Source organism: Pongo abelii, chromosome 2 (assembly GCF_028885655.2).
Source record: "Pongo abelii isolate AG06213 chromosome 2, NHGRI_mPonAbe1-v2.0_pri, whole genome shotgun sequence".
NCBI classification, from domain to species: domain Eukaryota; kingdom Metazoa; phylum Chordata; class Mammalia; order Primates; family Hominidae; genus Pongo; species Pongo abelii.
In genome coordinates, this window is record NC_085928.1 from 153,260,179 (window position 1) to 153,282,247 (window position 22,069).

General features: G+C 36.8%; 1 protein-coding gene across 1 annotated transcript in view; it reads right to left on the reverse strand.

Moving 5' to 3' along the window:
- The window catches only part of SLC9A9 (solute carrier family 9 member A9), a 591,979-nt gene that overhangs the window by 519,308 nt on the left and 50,602 nt on the right, over window positions 1-22,069 (reverse strand). The window contains exons 3-4 of the mRNA XM_024245123.3: window positions 21,419-21,496; window positions 19,576-19,652 (exon numbers count right to left, since the gene is read on the reverse strand). Coding sequence (XP_024100891.1) covers window positions 19,576-19,652; window positions 21,419-21,496 — 155 coding nt within the window. The remainder of the gene's footprint in view (window positions 1-19,575; window positions 19,653-21,418; window positions 21,497-22,069) is intronic.

Genomic DNA, 22,069 nt, shown 5'->3' on the forward strand with positions numbered 1-22,069 from the left:
AGAATTTTAGCCCTGGGAAAACCTTAAATTAACAGAAAATGAAGAGGAAAAGGATTAGACTGAAATCAGAATTGATGAGATTAAATGAACCAATGCTTATATAGTGTTTGGCACTTAGTAGGTATTCAGTAATTAATACCTTACCTGGGACACTAGAGAACTGAATAATAAATAGTTTACTTCTTTCAAGCCTCATTACTCATTTATTATCTCCAGGAAAAATTAAGAGGTTACATTAGTTAATACCTAAGTCAACTCTGTCTGGAGAAATTGTCATGTACTTTCCCTTAGATTGAAGTTTGATTATACATAAAGCCATAAAGCCCTGACATGAGAAACAACAGTCTTACTGAGTCAGTTTAACTGTTAAAATTGTGATTTATAAATTTTCCCACCAGAGGGCACAATATCAAAGCCAATGGCTGCTGAGCTGCAGCTGGTGTACCGTTTACCATTTACTGGGTATAATTGTTTCATTCTGTTGATTTTGGAATGGAACTTTAGCTTCCTAGGTGGTGACAGTTGCCCCCTCCTGTTTAACATCCATTTTAATATAATCCACACTTCATTCTTCACAGGTTTAGGGTGTGCTTGACTCTGAAATCCGCAAATAATTTTACCAAAATGGCTTTTCACATCTGCTTATTGGAACAGACCTTTTTTTAAAGTTCCAACTTTTCTTTCCAATAGGCAAAGAGATTATTAACTTTGAAACAATCTTGAAATTTAAACTTACAATAACACACCGTGGTGCCTTTAAGCACCGTTAAAATCTAGCTTCAACTCTACGTGGGTGTTAGTGGTTAAAAAGCACTGGGATAATTTTATCAATTTGTTCTGTGCTATGAATCTGGCTTATATGCAAATCCTTGGGACATTGAAGAAATGTATGTGTTCTTACCTTTATCATGTTCTAAATAAAACATATCACCCTCAAAATTTAAAAGTATATTCTTTATATCTAAAATACCACAATTTTCTGGCCTAATTTATGATTGTTTTCTACTTTCTCCAAATATGTGTTTATTTAAAATATTGGCAGTTTGGTAAGATTTTAATACATATAATAACAAACTATGTACTATTCCTACTCTGAGAAAGGAATAGATAGAAAGGTCATTATTAACAGTACTCTCAATCTTTGGGCCAACGACAGAATTTTTCCTTCATCTATTCAAACCAAATCTTATTAAGGGCATTTACCCCTAGTACTGTGACGTTCTTGTTAGTGATTTAATGGACTGATACAGTGGAGTTATAGACTAGTGAGAAAATATTAAATCTAAAGAGCAAAGCAGGTTATGAAAATAAACTCTAATGCACTATAAAATCAACTCTTTCATTCTAAGAAATATAATTTGTGATATTCTTTCCTCCTTTTTTTGAAAGTTGAGAGAGTGGGCAATATGCCATTCAAAATAAAAGCTATTTTTATAACTGTATAGAGAAGGATTTTTATAAATTGTCTAATTGGAGAAAATAACTAAAATTGAAATTAATAAAATGAAAAAGACAAATATGATTAGATATTAATTTAAAAATCAAGGAAACTATAAGGGCAGGTTATTTTACTAGAACAGGATCTTTTCAACCATAAGTAATGTTCTAAAGCAATATTTTATTTCCCCTTTGACATGAATGTATTTCACATATAATCATGGTTGGAATATTGCTTTGATGGAGGAGAATGTATTCCTACATATATTTATTTTTAAAAGACTGTAAATTGTGAACACTTCCTATCACAACAATTTCGTGAACTCAATTAGGGGAATGGTATAATATATTCTCAATATAAAAATTATCTTTTGTGGAGCCAAATAATTTGCATTTGGGAGCTGAGTATCTATCTGACGAAAGATATGTTAATTTGGATCTTAGGGAGAACAAATAGGGTCACTAAAGGGCATTTTGTGGCCTCTTCTCTGACCCCATTCTCTCTCAGAAATACCAGCCTGGTGTTGGAGTACCCATCACAGAGATTATGAATGAAACCCTGTTTTACTGGGCTCTTCCCGAAAAATAGCCATTTTTATTTAAAACTGGACAATCAGAGTTACTCGCAGATCAGCTGCCTCAAACAAACTTAGTCCACATGGAAAGCTCAAGACAGGAGGAATGGAGGTAACCCAAATTCTAAGTATCAAACTCTCTCTTCTGCCTGACTCCAGTAAAATAAAATTTTGATCAAAGTTTATCTGAGTCAGAATCTTTTTTTTATGAAAAACTCTCTTCTAGAGAAAAAAATGCCATCCCTTAAAAACGTTTAAGTAGTTTTCTGATTAACTTGCATAGAATTAAGATTTGTTCTGAGAAACTATTTATCTAGTGAACTATTTATCTACCTAGTGAACTTCAAACTTTTTAAAGCCATAACCTAAAAATGATTTTCTAACTATTCTCTTTTTCTAAATGAAATGCACGTACCATGAGGAAATCTTTAAATTGGCCTCCCTCAGCACTGTTTCTCAAACTCTCTGTGGTGAAGTGGCATTAATTAATTAATTAATTAGTATTATTATTTCCAAACTATTGTCACTGATACTTTTTTTTTTTTTGAGGCAGAGTCTCGCTCTGTCACCCAGGCTGGAGCTCAGTGGCATGATCTCCACTCACTGCAACCTCAGCCTCCCAGGTTCAAGCAATTCTCCTGTCTTAGCCTCCTAAGTACCTGGGATTACAGGCACATGCCACCACACCTGGCTAATTTTTGTATTTTTAGTAGAGACGGGGTTTCACCATGTTGGTCAGGCTGGTCTCGAACTTCTGACCTCGTGATCCACCCGCCTTAGCCTCCCAAACTGCTGGGATTACAGGCATAAGCCACCACGCCCGGCCCGTCACTGATACTTTTATAAAATGCAAAAAAAAAAAAAAAAAGAGATGCTGAATCAATGGCATTTTTTCATTACAGGATATAAATCCAAATATTTTATTATTAAATTTAACAGACACAGAATGATTTCAATCACTGTGAATGTTTTTAAATGCTTATTCTCAGGTTTTGTACTTATTCCTCCCAATTTGGGAGCACCGAGCTCACAGACCAGCACTGGTCTACAGACAACACTATCAGTAAGATTGTACTAATGGCCTTTTTCCCTTTATAGCAAGACTGTAACAAAACTTTGATGTATGCTCCTAACTAAATTGTCTGAAGTGTATTAACACTACTCAAAATATGCTTCAACTATCTAAATAGCTATTAACTACTCAAGGTTTAACTGAAGTCCCATTTATTTTTTGGAATTTTAAAACAAATATCTCACAGCAATTTCTCTATGGTGAATACTGCAATTCTTTAATACAGGGGCAATGAAAGCAAAGATGGTTTTCAGAACTGTGTATCAATGCCTAACTAAGTGCATCCCTTGTAATCTCATACAACTAGAAGGCAAGGAGGAAGAAAAAAAAGGGTGGTTAGAAATCATCTGGAAACCATGTAAGAAAATATCTTTATAAGTAGCTGTATTTTCCTAATCAGATATATAGAAAATTGGTTAAATTTAGAAGGAAAAAGAGAAAAACCTTTGGGGAGATTTATGTACCTTTTTTTTCCAACAGGAAAACCAATTTCCTTACAAAAAGTTATTCATTGGAAGTAACCAAGCTAAACTGCACATCAATAGAAGTAATAGATCAGTTGAGTCTAAGAAAAGATTAGAGACCCAGCTCCTGAAAAGTACAATTTGGGCTGCAATTGAGTGAGCTAATGCTGGTTGACTTGCATGCTCTGTGTATGTAATTTTCTCTAGAGATTACCCACATTCAATTCTCCAAACTTCTGTGAACAGAGTGCTATTACCAAAGTTAGATTCTTTCAATGACATGAAGTTATACCTCTAGTGTCCTAAACAATTTCACTGGATTTATAATAATTTCTGGATCTTGCTCCGGGATGTCTTATGGAGAAGCTTTGTATCCCAGCTGGATTAATGGGCAATTGAAATAATCTATGTTTAAAAATTCATATATTATACTGTTATTATTTATCGCATCTATCATAAGTCTCAAACTTTACTATTGTTTTGAATGATTAATAGGACAGTCAGTTTCAAGGGAGGGTAGGCCTCTTAACCAAGTATGAAAAGCATTTGCAGAGATCTAAGAATTAGAATAAATGATATTCTTTTCCATTTGACAAACATTAACTAATAGTATTTGAAAAAGTAATTTAACTTCTTTAATCCTCAGTTTTTTTGGGTTTTTTTGTTGTTTGTTTTTTGAGATGGAGTTTCGTTTTGTTGCCCAGGCTGGCGTGAAGTGGCACAATCTCAGCTCACTGCAACCTCCTCCTCTTGGGTTCAAGCAATCCTCCTGCCTCAGCCTCTGGAGTAGCTGGGATTACAGGCGCCCGCCACCATGCCCGGCCAATTTTTGTATTTTTAGTAGAGTCGGGGTTTCACCTTGTTGGCCAGGCTGCTCTTGAACTCCTGACCTCAGGTGATCCATCCGCTTCAGCCTCCCAAAATGCTGAGATTACAAGTGTGAGCCACCACACTCAGCCTAATCCTCAGTTTTAAAATGCATAAAGTATGATAATTCCTGCCCCTGCCTATCTCACATAGTTGTGAAATGCAAATATGGTGAGCTATGTGAAAACACATTGTGAAGAGGGCAAAGAACTATGAAACTAGTATATTTTGCCCATATTTCTAACATTAGAGTAGACATCCTATGTATGCAGTAAGGTCTTGAAGTGAAATTATTTTCTAAAGCATGTGCCATCCACAATAAACACTTACATTCTTGCAAATGACTCTCCATTTACTTTGTAGTTTTAGAGGATAATGTTTACCTTTTCCTACACTCTTGATTTCTCTGTGCTGGGATAATGCTGTAATTGTATTTAACCCTGTGGAGTTCAGTGGATAACCTGTAAAATAATCAGGTTATTGATTTCTGTGGAAGCCTTAAGTTTGTAATCTAGAATAGATACCTTTTTGTTGCAAATTAAAAGTAACACCTTCACAATCATGTAAGCAATTTATCTACATATGTTGGAAGACATAGATTTGCCTGGATAGGGAAGAGCCCAGTGAAGGGATGCCAAATTACAAAAAATCAATAGGAAAAACCAGACACATAAGTAGACCTGAAACAAATAGCATGTAAGACCAGATAGAACCAATTAGTAAAAGGTGATGACATGGTGGTTAGTATTTGGAGGGAAGAAGACATGGGCACATTACATGCAACCAAAAAAATAATGAAGATATTATGGATATTATGATCATAACCATGGAGAAAATTAGCTTCAGAAATAGAATTATTGAATCACAGTCAATTGGGGATTGATGATACAAAAGGATCACTCATGAAAAGTTTTTATGCAACCATTGCTTTGTTTATAGTGTAGTTTGGACACCGAAAGAGGAAAAACAAACCTCAAGAGGGCTAATATCCATTCTGCAAAATGGAAGATATAAGGCTAAACAAGGGGAGTTAAGAAAGCATTGTCCTCATAACACATATTCTAAGGGATTGAAAAGGGAGCCACCATATGATGCTAATCAGGGGGAAAGTTTCCCAATGGCCATCTAGTGTCTGCCTTCTACCGTGCTGGGGATGACTGGTCAACCAAGATGCTGCCACGAAAACTGGCCAAGTGGACAGAGTCCTAGATTCAGAGCGGGACTGAGAATCTTCAATTTTCATCCAGTGTTGGAGCAATAGGGTCATAGGAAATATCTGGTATATACTATTTGCTGTCAAAGAAAGAAATTGTATACAAAATTTATAATATAAATATTCTTTTTAAAATTAACATACTTTATATTTTTTAGTTGTTTTAGGCTTACAGAAAAATTAAGCAGAAAGTACTCAAAATACGTCCCCTGTCTGAAATTAAGAGGAAAGTATTGAAAATATGTCCCCATATACTCTCTCACCCTATTTCCTCTATTATTAACATCTTGCATTAATTAGTGTGGTACATGTGTTACAATTTATAAGCCAATATTGGTACATTATTACTAATTAAAAGCCATAGTTTACATTAGGGTTCACTATTTGCATTGTATATTCTATGTGGACACTCTTGCTTAAGAATGGTAAGTTTCTAATGCAAATTAACAAAATATTCTGTAAGAGTCTATTCTAGTAATAAAAATACCTATAAAAATGCCTTGCTAACCTTTTTAATATTCTAATGAAAAGTTGGGAATTGTTTCAATAAAAGTAAATTGGGGAAATTTAAATCTTTAAATGAGGAGTTAGGGGAGTAAATGAACTCAACACATGTAAAGGGCACAGTAGTGGCTGGCACAAAGTAAATGCACAATAAATGCAGGCAATTGTTATCATTGTAGTCAATATTTCTCATATGTTGTAGAACTTATTTGAGGAGGTAATATGGTATCCATGACAAGCTGAAGAAAAGATTGAGTAAGCTACTTCACAAACTGCTGCAACAGAGGTTCCAAGAAAAATCCAGTAAAATGAGAACAAATTCATATAGGTGTTGAAATCACGCTTACATTTTTAGAGGAAACACATGCAACCCCAGGGCAAATAGTCAAGAATTAGATGAAAATAAAGACCATAGGAACCTATACAATCTAGCGGCAATGACCTTCAAGATTACAATTGTTCATCAATGTTAAGGCAATGATGTCATCATTCATGTTCATGATTCTGTTGACAATGTAGCTTGCCTTTTGGAAACTTTCTTTACAGCTACCTCTCATGGAGTAGGAATGAGTAAGTAAGGGTGAAATAGAGCAATAAAGCATCACAGAGCTGTAGTTAAGATTGACTTCTATTCCTTTTATTGGGGCCATTTCATGTTAATGACATTAGAGTGTAATTGCTAAATCAGGTTGAACACCTCCCACACTGGAAGCGCTAAAATCCTTAGACCAGAACGCTGGACATTTCTCACTGTGATGGCTCTAAGTGCCTAACTGTATTCTACCAATTATCTTCTTTATGATTCACATACAACATTTGACCCAGATATGTGCACAGACACAGCCATATAAATCTTGTGGATGTGAATTATACAATTAATTGATTTGGTTTAGTTTCATTGACACCTGGATAATATGGATTAAATGCTGGTTAAAATTATCTTCATTCCTATAGTCTGTCTGTACTAAATCCTAAGTAAGGTATTAAATCTCTCTACTAGGTTGGGAGTGCAGGATAGCAAATTTTAGCATGCCTAGGAATTACCTAAGGCTCTTGTTAATATGCAGATAAAGATTCAGGAGCTCTGGAGTGAGGCTTGAAACTCTGCATTTCTAACAGGCTCCTGGTGCCACTGATGCTGTTGGTCCAAGGGCGCAATTTAAATTGCAAGAGTAAGTTTAGCTTACAAGTTCTGGAGTCAGTCACATTTTGGAAAAGTTGCCTAAGCAATTTGAGCCTCAGCCTTCTCACTTACAAAAAGGGCACAAATAAGAATTATCTCTCTCTACTATTTATTGTGAAGATTGAGATAATGAACGCTGAATGGTCAGTTTAAGGCCAAGCACACCAAAAAAATGCATCTAAAGAGCTAGCTCTTGTTGTCACTTTTGCTATTTCTACTATCTCTTCGTCAGTGAAAGGATACGCATTTTACAAATCTATTTATGAATTCATCGATTCATTTGGCAATTAAAAGTTATTGATTAAAAGCAAAGAAATGATAACTAAGAGGCTAAGCCTAGTAGGGAACGTACAAAAGGTTGGAAAGAAATAGTACCTGAGGCTGAAATTGTGATATATTTGACAATCAAAGCCAGAATGAACTTATGGCTGAAGCTAGAAAATTGATAGTTGCCCATGATGGCCTTAATTGCTCTAAATCTGATCCAAAGCCATATTCTGTCAGTTCCGTCATTCAAACAGCTCTCAGATCCAACCGAGTAGCATCCAGGTTCAAACTTTCATAACCTCCTAACTTATCTTGCTTCCTGCCTTGGCTACCTTATATCCATTTTCATCGTCTGGTCAGAATGACCGTTAAAAGCGCATATCCTCTGTTTAGCATTCTACAACCTACAGGGTAGGATGCAGGCTAGAGGATGCTAAACAGAGGATATGTGCTTTTGAAAGTCCAAACTGCAGAACACAGGTCTCAAGTACTGAGCTGTCACTGCCCTCCATTCCATCTTTATCTCCTACCCTCCTACCCATACTCTGGCCTCCTGAAACAACAGGTGACACTGAGGCTCTACCTTACTGCTGCCCTCCCCCGTGCCTTCCCTCTGCCTGGATTCCTTCTCTCATATCTTTGCCTGGTTCCCTCTTTTTGAAATAAACTTAAGGTCTCAGATGAGGAGTCATTTCTCCAGAGGTGTCTCCTGGCCCCCTAAGTGTGGTCTTGCAGTCCTACCCTGGCACAGCACTTACTGACTTACCACTTGATCAATAGGACAATAGGTAAAGTATGGAATATTCACATATTTGTATATTATCAACCTAAAGTGGATGAACTACAGCTAAAACTATAACATGGATGAATCTTATAAAAATCATAAATGGAGAAAAATGAAAATGGCTTAGCAACACAGAATATAACACTTTTCATAAAGCTCTAAAGCACATCAAAAAACTGTAATAAAATTCAGAATAAGATTTACCTCTGGGGGTAGAAAGGAAAAGAGAATAGAGAGGAGCAAACAATCATGTTTGACAGTTTTGGTAATATTGTAGTTTATAGTTTGCCGAAAGATTCATGAATTTTCATTTTTAAATTACTCTCCAAGGCCCAGGAAAGGTGTAATAAAGGCCATATGGCATAGCTTCTTAAACTTACCTCTCTTCAACTGTTTCAGAAAAGTAAGATGCCAATATCAAGCTTTCACCATCCCCAAAGCTCCATCCTTTCCCAAAGCACCAGCACCAGCTAGACACAGATAGATGCAAACCAGACTTCACACAACTGCCATTGATAAGAAAAATGCAGCCACGGAAGAGATTCCCTCAGCAGAGATGCTGCTGCAATTACAGCTAATATGGCCACACCTCCACATTCTCCGCATCACTAGTGGTAAAAAGATCAACTGAAGTGATCAACTTAAATAAAACTTTCCCGTAATTCCCCATTCCAGCTGAGCAGGGGTCAAATTTCCATGAATACTCTTTGCTTTGGTACCATAAAAACTTAGTGAGTCATGCTCTCTATCTCCCTTTCTTTTAGGTTTATGTATTTTCCCACACAAATTTTATACCCAAACAAAGAACATTATAAAATAGTTCTAAATATACCACTTAAGTCAAAACGGGAGGAATTCACTATATGCTGGTTCTGGAATGTCAGTATGTCTAATGGAAGAGGCCAGTGAGTTAGCCCTTCTATGGTCGACTTGATACTCTGGCATGTTTCATTTTTGTAGCCAGAGGTTTCACATCAGGTTCCGAGTCTTATTTTCTTTTCTTTCTTAAAAATTTTTAATTTTTTTTTTTTTTTTTTTTTAGAGAATGGGGGTTTTACCATGTTGCCCTGGCTGGTCTCTAACTCCTGGGCTCAAGTGATCCACCTGCCTCAGCCTCCCGAAGTGCTGGGATTATAGGCGTGAATCACCATGCCCAGTCCTGAGTCATATTTTCTAATGCAAGTTCTTACCTTGATACCTCTGAAGATAATTTATAGTCCCTTCTTATGGTAGATTATTTGCAAAGATGGCTACTGGGATGGAATAAATGCTTGTGTCACCCCAAAATTATTATACGGAAATCCTAACACCCAAGCTGATTGTGTTAGGAGGTAGGGCCTTTGGGAAGTAATTAGGTTATAAGCCCTCATGAATGAGATTAGTGCCCTTATAAAAAGGATCCAGAGAGCTCTCTCATCTTCTTTCCACCATGTAAGATACACTAGAAGTTGTTCATCTGCAATCGTGAAGAGGGCCCTCACCAGAACCTTATCATACCAGCACCCTGATCTAGGACTTCTAGACTCCAGAGCTGTGAGAAATAAATATCTATTGTTTATAAGACACCAGTCTATGGTACTTTGTTACAGCAGCCTGAATTAAGACAGCTACAATAATCCTTCCCCTCCCTGTATGCCTACCCTTTTGCAATGGGACATTCCCAGCAAGTGCAACGTGCACTTCCCAGCAAGAGGTGGAGCCTATTTCCCTATGTATTGGATCTCAGCTGCCCTTGTGATAACTTGACCAATACAAGGCAGTGAGAGCAATGTTGTCTGGCTTCTGAGGCTGTCAAGAGGCCTTGCATTTCTGTCCCCACTCTCTTGGAATGCTGACTTGTGAGCACCATATGAAGAAGCCACTGGGGAATGAGAAGCTACATGGATTAAAGATGAACAACCCCACCTGTGCCCCCCAGAACAATCAGCCAACAGTCAAAATCAATCACCAGACAGGTGAGTGGGCCCATCTTAGACCATCCATCCCAGTCAAGGAACTGGATGACTGTGGTCACACGGGTGACCTCAGATGAGAACCACAGAACTGCCCACCTGAGCCCAACCTAAATTGTTAAGCCACAGGATTGTGAGCTAATAAAACAACTGTTGTCTTAAGCCCATTAAGTTTTGGGGTAGTTTGTGACATAGAAATAGGTAACTGATATACTCCCCTGATTTTTTTTTTACCTTTTATCTGAATGGAGTTGATGTGTGTGAGTGTGCGTGTGTGTGTGTAGAAGCGGAGTCACATTTACTGTAACTTGGTTGGAGCAAAATCCATCAGATTTTGGTCAAATCAAGAAAAAAATGATTATGTCTGAGGGTACTGAAGAATAAAGGTGAGCTGAGTAATTCTAAGACTTGAATTTTTCATTTAAAAGGAATCCCATATTTGGAATCCTTAGGATAGGTTGTTTAATAATAAGACTTCTCAGATAAATTCTCCTTCAGAATAGAGTCCTCTTCAATTATTCTTACATGTTTTTCTTATGTTATTAGGCATTTTTCTTTTCTACCACAACAATCTTACATATCATTTTTCAACATTTCCTATTTGGAGTTAGTATTTGTTCCCCTTTTTTATTCCCTCAGGACTTACTTCATTTTCTCTCCCCTGTGCTGTTATACTTATTGCCACATCTTCAAGGTTGTGATAGGCAGCTAGATTGGTGAATGATGCACGGGCTCACACAGCTCTGATGGCTTCACCTCTTTCACCTCTAAACTACATCTCTGATGATCTCCACAGTCCTCTCCATTCTACCTTTTGTTTCTTTTTCCGAAAACTTCACTCTCCTCTCTGCTGCCAGAAATACAGCCCGTGCATGCTGTGATATGCATATGAGAAACCACACTGCTATGCAGCTTGGGTTGTACTTGACAGATTAGAGATTATTTTTTCTTATTTGGCTGTGTCAGGGCAGCAGTATATTTATTTTTCTCTTTGACACCAGTGACAGCTATAACTGTGCCCACTCAGAATCCAGAGAGTAAATGAAGGCACAGAGGAAGCATGGGGCCTTCCAGCCTAACTCAACACAGCCTCCCTAAGCTCTGCTGTTTTGCAGCTGGCTGAAAACGGAATCACAGAGAGCAGCAGCCCAGACGTAGGCTCCAGGGGCAGTGAAGAAGACATGGTTTGGAGAGAAGGGAAGGGAGAGGGGAGAAACAAGAGAGAAGGTGAAGACAGCTGGGAAAAGAGAATGAAAATATAGTGGCTCTGCAGCTGATAAGAACTGACCAGGAATACTGGCAACATCACTCTTGGCACTTTTTCCTCTCTGCGGCTGCCTGCCAACCCGAGTTGTTCTTATTAAAACACACAGACAAAAACAACAGAAGAATCAGAGTTTCCCAGAAATGGAAGTAAGCAACATAATCAGAGTTTTATAAATCTACTAAATAGCTCCTTTCACTTGTTGTCTCTCTTATTTTCTTTTTAATATAATTGATACATGCAAGAGAATATATAGACGATATACACAGTTACAAATTGTAATAATGTTTTGAATACCTAGAAACATACCCCAACCCATAAGCCAGAACATTATCAATCACTTATCTTTATTTGTTTCTTTTCATTCCATTCTTTTGCCTCTCCCCCAGAAATAATCATACCATTGAATTTTGTTTTAATTCCCCTACTTACTACATACATGCATATATACCTTCACACCTCCAAACATGCTTGCATGCTTAAACAAAATTGTTTTTTCTTGGTCATCTGTGAACATTTTGAAAAGATACCATATTACATGTGATATTACAGGACTTGATTTGTTTATTTTACATTGTTTTTGAAATTTATCCATGGCATCATAGATGACTTTATTTCACTGTTTTTCACTGCTGTGTAATATGTTATGTGAATTTATTTGCCTATTCTGTTAATAGAATCTGAGTGTTTCCAAGTTTTTGCTATTGTGAAGTGTTGCTACAAATATCCTTATACATGTCTCCTAGTGCTCATATGTAAGTGGGTCCGTAAGAAAAATACTTAGAAATAGTTATAAGGTATACAAATACAAATGAATTATATAAGAATATATTTATAAATGTAAATATATATACTCATAAATATATACATTGGAGTAAATTTATATGAAATGATAAAGAACTACAGTAATAACAGACAAGGTACTCCTGAAGAAGAAGATCCTCTCTGTCTTATCCTACAAGATATACAGACTTATTATGAAGTTAAAATAATTGAAAGTATGGTATTGGTGCAGGGATAGATTATAAACCAATAAAATTAAATTAAAAGTCTAGAAATAGACACCACAATATATTATAGAAGAGGTGTTGTAGATCCTGAGAAATGGCAGGGCTACACAATAAGTGGTATTAGTGTAATTAGTTATCTATTGGAGGAAAAATAATTAATTGGATGTTAACTTTGTATTGTATACAAAAATCAGTTCCAGGAAATCAATTCACTGTAAAGGGCACAACTTTAAAACACCTTAGAAGAGAATATCTTTCTGACTTTGAGGTAGGGGAGGACTTATTAACAAAATACAAAAATTCCAACCACACAGGAAAATATTTATAAATTTGACAGCATTAAAATCAAGAACTTCTATTCACTAAAAGACATCATGTATGGACTGGGCATGGTGGCTCACGCCTGTAATCCCAGCACTTTGGGAGGCCGATGTGGGTGGATCACCTGAGGTCAGGAGTTCGAGACCAGCCTGGCTAACATGGTGAAACCCCATCTCTACTAAAAGTACGAAATTAGCTGAGTGTGGTGGTGCATGCCTGTAAATCCCAGCTACTTGGGAAGCTGAGGCAAGAGAATTGCTTGAACCTGGGAGGTGGAGGTTGCAGTGAGGTGAGATCATGCCATTGCACTGCAGCCTGGACGACAGAGTGAGACTCCGTCAAAAAAAAAAAAAAAAAGACATCATCTCTGATGATGTATACTTCATACATGCATAAGCATGTATGAAGTAAAACTATAAGAGACAAACTAAGAAAAAATATTTGCAAAATAAATGAGTATAGATTGTTATGAAGAACATATAAAGAACTCTGGCAAATTAGTGAAAATATGACAAAACAACTCAATAGAAAAATGGACAAAAAGCTTGAAAAGGTATCATATAAAAATGTAAACAACTTTATTAACAACCAAGGAAATACAAAAGAAGAAAATAAAATGTTATTTCATGCTTACTAGATTGGCAAAAATTAAGAGGAAAAATCGATACCAGTACTTTGGAAAACAATTTGGCATATTTTGAAAAAATAAATTCATTTCTTGACCCTAAATCTCAGCACATCCACTATTAGGTATATATACAAGATGGCCACCAAGTCTGGGAACACAGATAGGTACATAATAAGTAGTTTATTGTTATTACCTCACAGTACATGGTAAAATCATAGCATACATATCTCCATACTTTATGGCCACCGTGCGTGCATCCTAGAGAAGCCTTTAGTTCCAGCTAAACAAGGAGATATGTAAAATTCTCACTGTCCTGACTTTCTCTTTGCCCAGGCTCTTGAAAAACATGCTAGTTCTGTGTTTTGTGGATTGCAGCTTCCTAGAGAATCTGATGAAATGGGATCAATGCAGACTGTTTCCCATGAAAAATTCTCTGCTTCCCTGAAATCCTTCTATGTACCATCTCAGGGTCACTCTTCCCTGGGTTAGAAACCCTGTTCTAAATCATTCTCTTTCCAGGGTTAGAGCTTAAGGAAGGCACTGAGGTACAGATTGGCCTCCATCTATGAAGGACACATCCTCAGGTTTGGGTTCTAGACTAGTAAACGTGTCCTGTCATTCAGGTTTAGAAGTCAGCATTTTGGGGCTACTGAGACTCACCATATCTATCCTAGTTAAGAACAGGTTCCAGAACCTGTTCCAAGGGCACTTAGGTCTCAAGGTCCCCAGTTGAGTAGGCACAGTGGCACACAAGAGGGCAGAGGGAGAGCATCCACACAGCCCCCTCACTCCTATGCCTCATGGACAGATGGGGAGAGGTGTCAGGCACAGTCCTATGCTGTGTATATTCAAGAAGCCCAATAAGAAATCAATACTTCTCAAGAATGTTTATATGAATAATGTAAACAACCTCATAATATTTATAAATCCATGTTTTCCTGAGTGAGTTACCGAGTCCAGCATTCTATCTGATATGGTTTGGCTGTGTCCCTACCCAAAACCTCATGTTGAATAGTAATCAGAATTATAATCCCCATATGTTGGGGGAGGGACCTTGTGGGAGGTGATTGGATCATGGGGGTGGTACCCCATGCTGTTCTTATGATAGTGAGTGAGTTCTCATGAGATCTGATAGTTTTATAAGGGGCTCTTCCCTGCTTCGCTCTCATTCTCTCTCTTGCCGCCCTGTGAGGAGGTGCCTTCTGCCATGATTGTAAGTTTCCTGAGGCCTCCCCAGCCATGCGGAACTGTGAGTCAATTAAACCTCTTTTCTTTATAAATTACCCAGTCTCAGGTATTTCTTCACTGCAACATGAGAATGGACTAATACATTAAGCAAGTAAAACGGATTCATACCATCCCTCCAACCACCTTCAGTAAGAAAAGACAGGTTTGATTTCCTGTTTGCAATTATATTCACAGCCAATTCTGAAATATTTAGATTTTTCATGATTTCTAGCCATAATGATAAATGTAAGAATCTGAAATTATTGAGGTCTTAGTTTGTCAGACAGATATAATTACCGATACATACTGCCCATTTCATGCAATACTGCAGGACACATGAAGTGTCATTTTAAGAGGAGGAGAAGGACAAGGAGATTCTAAGAGCATGTGTTCTAGAGTCAGACTGGCTCTGAGTTTTACTACCACTTACCGTATAATCTTGGACAAGTCTCAACTACAGCATTTTCATATGTAAAATGATGATAATAACAGTATTTACCTCATAGGGGTAGTATAAGATAAAATGAATAATACATGTAAAAAGCATAAGTCAGTGTCTGGCACGTGGAAAGAAAGTTTTTAAATGAGGTATTCTTAAAATTAATTCTCCATTCCTGACCATTTAATGTCCCTTTCTTTAAGTATTTTTGAGACTGTGAAATTTGTTTTAATTCCTCATTAACAGAGAAACTAAGAGAATATAATTTTTGTTGCTCTTAAAAAGAAGCATTTCATAGGTACTAATGAGTTCTTAGAACAAAATGTATGTGCTGACAGTGAGCTTCAGCTAGGTTGCCATTGTGATATATTGGCTTGGTGTATAGGGTGGAGACATAGAGTCAAAGATCAAAGAATAGTTCCCCAAGATGGAGGACATGAATACAGAAATATTTCAAATACATGGACTTTTCTTTTTAGAAGGAGATGGATGTAAGATACTACTTCTCAAGTGATAAAATGGGAGAGGGTACTAGAGAAGGTAGGTGAATTCTTTCCGAGCAATCCATCATTGAAATAAAAAAAGGTTTCTTCAACTTTTTTGCCAGAAGGAATATTGTTAAACTTTCCCATGCAATATGAAAAATGGTTTACGTCTAATTTCTGAAATGATATAAAACTAATAAAATTTAAAGACCTTGTTCATGCAAATAAACCCAATGATCTCCATTCCCATAAAGCATCTGAGTCCAGCTAAAACCAATATTGCTTAGCTACAGAAGGTCACAGCCTACTAGCAGAGTTTCATTCATGTTCCACAATCTCTCTCCATGGCCTTCATGTTCTCATACATTTTGGATGCTTGACTTCATGGCCTTTTGTCAGCTGACTCTCTAGCATTTTCATTCCCACATTCTCTGGCACTGCTATATGAAACCACCTCTCCGTCCTGGAACCTTGCACAACGTTCCTGGCACCCATCATAACTAATGCACTTAATGGCATGGAAAATCTGACTTCTTTATCCTTCTCCACTAAATGTCTGCCCAGGATCCACTTCCTCTATGAAATTATTCTCAAAGAGTTTGATCTAACTTCTATTCTGAATCCCTCCCCCTGCCTATTTCATGCAAGTCTGAGTATATCTGCATAAACTCAGGCCATCCCTTAAAAATGTGAATTCTTTTTGGATGGACTTCCCAAATAAAAATCTCCCATGTCTATGAGAACTCCTACTGGGATAATGAAGAAATGTGGTATGTTGATGAATATTGATTGATTTATACAATTTCATTTTTTTGGTGCTAATATTCAACAAACAGATGTAAAGCACTTTTTTGGCATTAAGAATTTGACTCTGGAGTCAAACAATTTAGTTACTAATCCCAGCTCTATTACTTACCACTGTGTTACTCTTTTTAAACCTCAGTTGTTTCATCTGTTAAATGAGGGTGATAAATAGTATCTACTTAATAGGATTATTTTGAGGATTAAATGGATAATCCATGCAAAGTACTTTTAAAAAGGCCATGATACGTATCAAGCACGCCATAAATTGTTGTTGTTCTTGTCACCATTTATTTATAAGAAAAATACAGCCAGTCATTTTCTATAGTTTGATTGTATCTCATATAATGGAAATTACCAAGTTATGAAAGTGTCAGTTTGATCTGAATTTAAGTATGTGCCCTCTTCTTCAGAAGTTCTGAAATTATATATCAAGACTGGCAGCATAAAAGTAAATTCTTGTTTCTTATTATATGCCTCCCAAAACAATTGGACTTGCCAATACTCTTCCCTCATTTTTGCCCATAAGACAAGTGTAAAGTCACCCATTACCTCCTAGGGGTCAAATCCAGTGGTACCACAATTCCTATCCCATTTGACCTCTCCTGTGTTAGGTTCTGTGGACCCTCCCTTTTCCTCTTCCTTTGACTTCCAGAACACATGCCCTGTTGGTTTTCTTCCTGTTTTGGGGGTCCAATACTCCTTGGTGCCTTGTGAGTTTCTCTTCTCTTTCTTCAAAATAGTGATGTTCCCTAGATCTCTTTCCTTCTCACTTCACTTACTTGCCCTGGGTGATGCCATATTCTCCCAAGATTTCACCAAGCTGATGACTCCACCTTTACCTTTTCTGCCACTGCCTGAGTCCAGGCCCTTATCATTTCCAACCTGGCCCACGTAAATTACCTCTTAAATGGTACCCACTTTAAAATTTCTCCTTCACACAGCTACAAAAATGACCTTCCTAAAGTATGAATCTGACTTTTCATCTTCAAGCTAAAACATTTCAATGATTTCCCTTACCTCACTAGATAAGATTCTAAAATGTTTAGGCTATCTTTCCCTTCTGTACCTTAATGACCCACAATAAGAAAGTAACCACAAATTTTTGTTCCTCAGATTATACCCAGTTCAAACTAAGAACACCATTCTAAAATTTTTCCTAGGACTACTCTTTTATTCAAATGACTTTCCATTATAAGTTGTTGGACAACCAACAATTTAAAATCTTGTCTTAAAATAAATCAAAATAGGTTCTCAACCCTAGTAAATGAAAATCACTGGATCTCTTAAATTGAAATATTTTAGATAAAGGCAATTATATACAACACACACACACACACACACACACACACAGTATATATTGGTGCTTTCTAAAACAATGATATTGAAAGATCTAAGAAAGAATTTAGATTTTTCATGATAGTGAAAGCATATAATATAAATAAATGCACTTAAATACACTTAAAACCAGTTGTACCAAAGAAATGAGGTAACAATAAAAACTTACTATTCTATAATTTGGCAGCATTGTCCAAGAGTTTAGAATTTGGATCCATTATAAATTTCAAGACCCCATATTACAGAACAACTAAACTAAATCTTTACTATTAACCAAGGAACATTTGTTGTGAGTCCACATGTCTCAGAACCCTCTCTCAATGTGTAGAAACAATGTATAGGGATGTTTAGGAATTCAAGAGAAATTGCTAAAGGAAGAGAGGGTGAAGCCCTGCTGGATCAGAAGCAGAAGTTCTGAGTTCTGTTTTGACAATGGCCCTGATTCTCAGAGATGGTAAGATTGAGCCAACTATTTATTCAAGATGTCTCATCTTCAGAACGAGAGGCTGTAGTTACATAGATCTCTCAGGCCCCTGCAAAGTTTATAAATGTGAATATTTAGCTATTGCATACTCACAGAACAGAAAAGCCCTCCTAGAACATGCTTTAAGAAGGATCAAGTACCCTGTGTCTCTCAGGTCACTCACAGTTTAAAGACCATTTAAGTGTCCAAACTTAATGGGGCTCCCTAATCTTTAGGCTTGCAAACCTCCCTTTTCAGGTGCTAAAATCTTTAATTTTCTCACTGCCTTAAACCATTCTGAATATTTTAATATAACATAGCCTGACTTGTTCTAGGCTCAACTCAAAAGAAATTTAGCAGTGCATTCAACACAAAATCCCTCTGCTTACAGACACAAGTAAAGACACCGCCTGACACTTCCTTGGCCTCAATTGACACACACTAGAAACTCCATAAGAGAAGGGGTGGAGGTATGAACCATGTGTATTTTTAGCATCAGTTTCTTGTGCTGGGTTATAACAGCTGTAGACAGTAAAAATCAATGGTAGAGTTGACTGTATCAGGCAATTGAAGACATCTGCATCATCACAGTCACAGTACCTGAACATTTTTTTTTTTCTGCAGTGGAGCTTTAATGTATTGGACGGGATTTTCAGAGGCTGGATTGCCTTCACCATTTGGGACCACATTTTGCTTTATGAGTTGCAAGCCAGAGTGTATAAAGTGTGACTTAGGGCTCAGTAGCATAATCAAGAAAATACAATGAAAAAAAGAGTCTGCATTCTACAGGGTATTAACTGAAAAGCTATCTCAGTATTAAGCAACTCTGTTGATATTTGGACACATCTGTTTCAGACTGCTGTCTTGTAAACTTTCCTTTAGAAAGAAAACTCTTGGCATATAGTTACTTTTGCACTCCTGCCAAATACAGGTAAGGTCCCTCAATAGAAGACAAAAAAGAATGCAGTGAGCATATCTGCATTATTCATACTAAAAGAGGAATGCAATGCGCTTCACATAACTCAAGGCAAGTGATCCACATTCCCTAAGTCAGAAGGCCAGAACTCACAGAGAAAGTCCAGCAATCCTCTAGTTTGCTTTGATTTGAAGCCTTGTGTTTGTCAGAAGCTGTGGAATTAAGTCAGAAAAAATGTACAAATATGTGATATACTAAAAAAAAGACAATTTTCACAGCCAGCAAGAATCCCGGAAGTGTTAGATCCCTCACACAGATCACAGACCCCATAGCCACCTGCAACTTGAGCTCCGAATGTCACTTACCCTATGACGATGCAGGAGATGGCAGTTCCCAAGAAGGCATATGTTAAAATAGATCCTAAGTTTTGAAAAAAGTGTCTCTGGGGAGGAAAAAAGATATTTAATAGAGTACATCAGAATTTTTTCTTAGTGCAACAGAAAATAAAAATAAATGTATGCAGTTCACAGACCCCTCACTGTTTAGGCAAATTTTGGTTTTGGAGCCTCATTCCTGGCCTTATTGTGCTAATAGGGACTTAACTGATTATCATTGCAAAGGACTGGAGGGAAAAGTCAAGAAGCAGAAAAAAAAAAAAAAAACCCCACGAAGATGAGTAGGTAGGGATGAGAGAGACAACTCCCAGAACTGGCTGGACCTGAGAGGGAAGCAAGGAACTGGGCAATGTCTATGCCGGAATCGGGGCAATAATGGAAGACACAGTTTTCATGAAGTTTTGTTGTAAATGCAACTCCTTTAGCTTAAAACAACAACAACAACAACAACAACAACAGCAACAAAACTATTCTAAGAGATTTAAGTTGCCTTTTGATTTTACTGAATGTCTGACTTCTCTTTTCTGTCTTCTGAATGTGATGAAAATAAACTTTAAAAATCTACAATAGCCTGGTGGGTGGCTCACGCCTGTAATTCCAGCAATTTGGGAGGCTGAAGGAAGGAAGATTGTTCGAGCACAGGAGGTCAAAACTGCTGTGAGCCATAATTGTGCCGTTGTACTGCAGCCTGGGCAAAAGAGGGAGACCGTGTCTCCAAAACTAAGCAAAACAAATCCCCCAAACCTACAGCAATTCACTTTATTTTAATGAGTCAGCCATAAAATGATGCTTAGTATTGGGACTGGCAATGAGGAAGGGTGACCTGAACAAATCCAGCCTTCTAAATTTTTTCAACTGCTTGCTTAGGGAAAAACCCCATTCCATTTTTTTGAGTGGGATCTGAGGAGCCAGACCTGACAGCAAGAGGGAGCCTGGAGTACACACAAGAAAATCAGGTCTGTGGTGAACAAGCTGCCTGGCTGCTGAAGATGACTGCTCAAGAGGAGGAAAGCCCCAGGAATCTCCTAGAGTGGGAGCCGAGCAGCAGAAGAGCAGCCACATTACCTCTGCATCTCAAAAACCATGTAGGCTGGAGCCTCACTCTGTGGCTCAGGGGATGCCAGTACTTAAACCATTATGTGAATTACTAATGTACAAAATGTGCATAGTCAGGCTGTGCTCAAGTACTGTTAGACAAGTGCATAGAAACTGCAAAACTGGACTTTCCTGTCTATGAGCATCAACAGTATTCTTGAATTTTCACTTTAAAGGATAAACTCAATGTTAATTAATAACCAAAGTCTTTGGTTACAATCATCCAGAATAATGCTGTCCAATAGAAATATAATGCAAGCCACATATTTAAAAATTTTTAAATTTTCTAGCAGCTGCATTAAAATGTTTTTAAAAGATGAAATATGTTTTGATAATGTGTTGTTTAATCCAATCTATCCAAAATACTAACATTTCTACATGAAATCAATATAAAACATTATGGAAATATTTACATTCTTTTAATAAATACAAAATCTTTAAAATCCAGTGTGTATTTTACACTTAAAGAACATCTCGATTCAGACAAGTCACATTTCAAGAGCTCAATAGTTACATGTAGCTAATGGCCTGTATTCAACAGAATAGGTTTAGAAGAAGTCTAGAATTCTAAGCATCTCAGGTTTGAATCTGCATCACAAATCTAAGATAATGATACTCTTACCAAATAGAGAAGCCCATAAAAATAACACTTTCTCATTAGTGCTGGTAAAATTCTCTACTTAATGATAAAAGAAGAAAATGATCACTATGTATTTACCTTCTTTAGACTGTATCCTGCATGAAATATAATTGGTGGCAGCAAAACATTGAAGAAGATTTCTGGATCAAATGTCATCTGCCAGAAAGGAAAAAAAGTATAGTTAGAATGATCCTCCTTTGGGTTATTAAAAAACATATTTCAAAAAACAGTTGTAATTGCTTTTGCTAAGCCTGTGTGAGGCATATTAACTATTAACTTGGCAGAGATGAAGGTAGGAGAAAATGAAAATTTGGAAATTCATAAATACAGTATAACTGTAGCTTCTAAATGTATAATCTACATACTTCCACACTATAGCTAACAACAACAACAACAACAAAAACTCAGTGAAATCTCTCTGAGAAAAATGTCTTTTTATATATATATAAAATATATATGTAAATAAAATATATATAAAATATATATATGTATATAGGCTTCTGACAAAGATTTATTTAAAGCTTTCCCCAAATAAAATATTTTTCGAAATTGGTTCTTCGCTTTCCCTGTTTTGTCCCATTCCGAAATTTAAAACATTTTCCAGACTCCATGGAAGAACACACTTGAACTTGAAAATTGATTTTTCTAGTATTTGTTTATTGGGTTTTACTTAAATGTTAAAATAAACTTGGCCATAAAGCAAGTATGACTTGGTATGAAGTGCAGTGA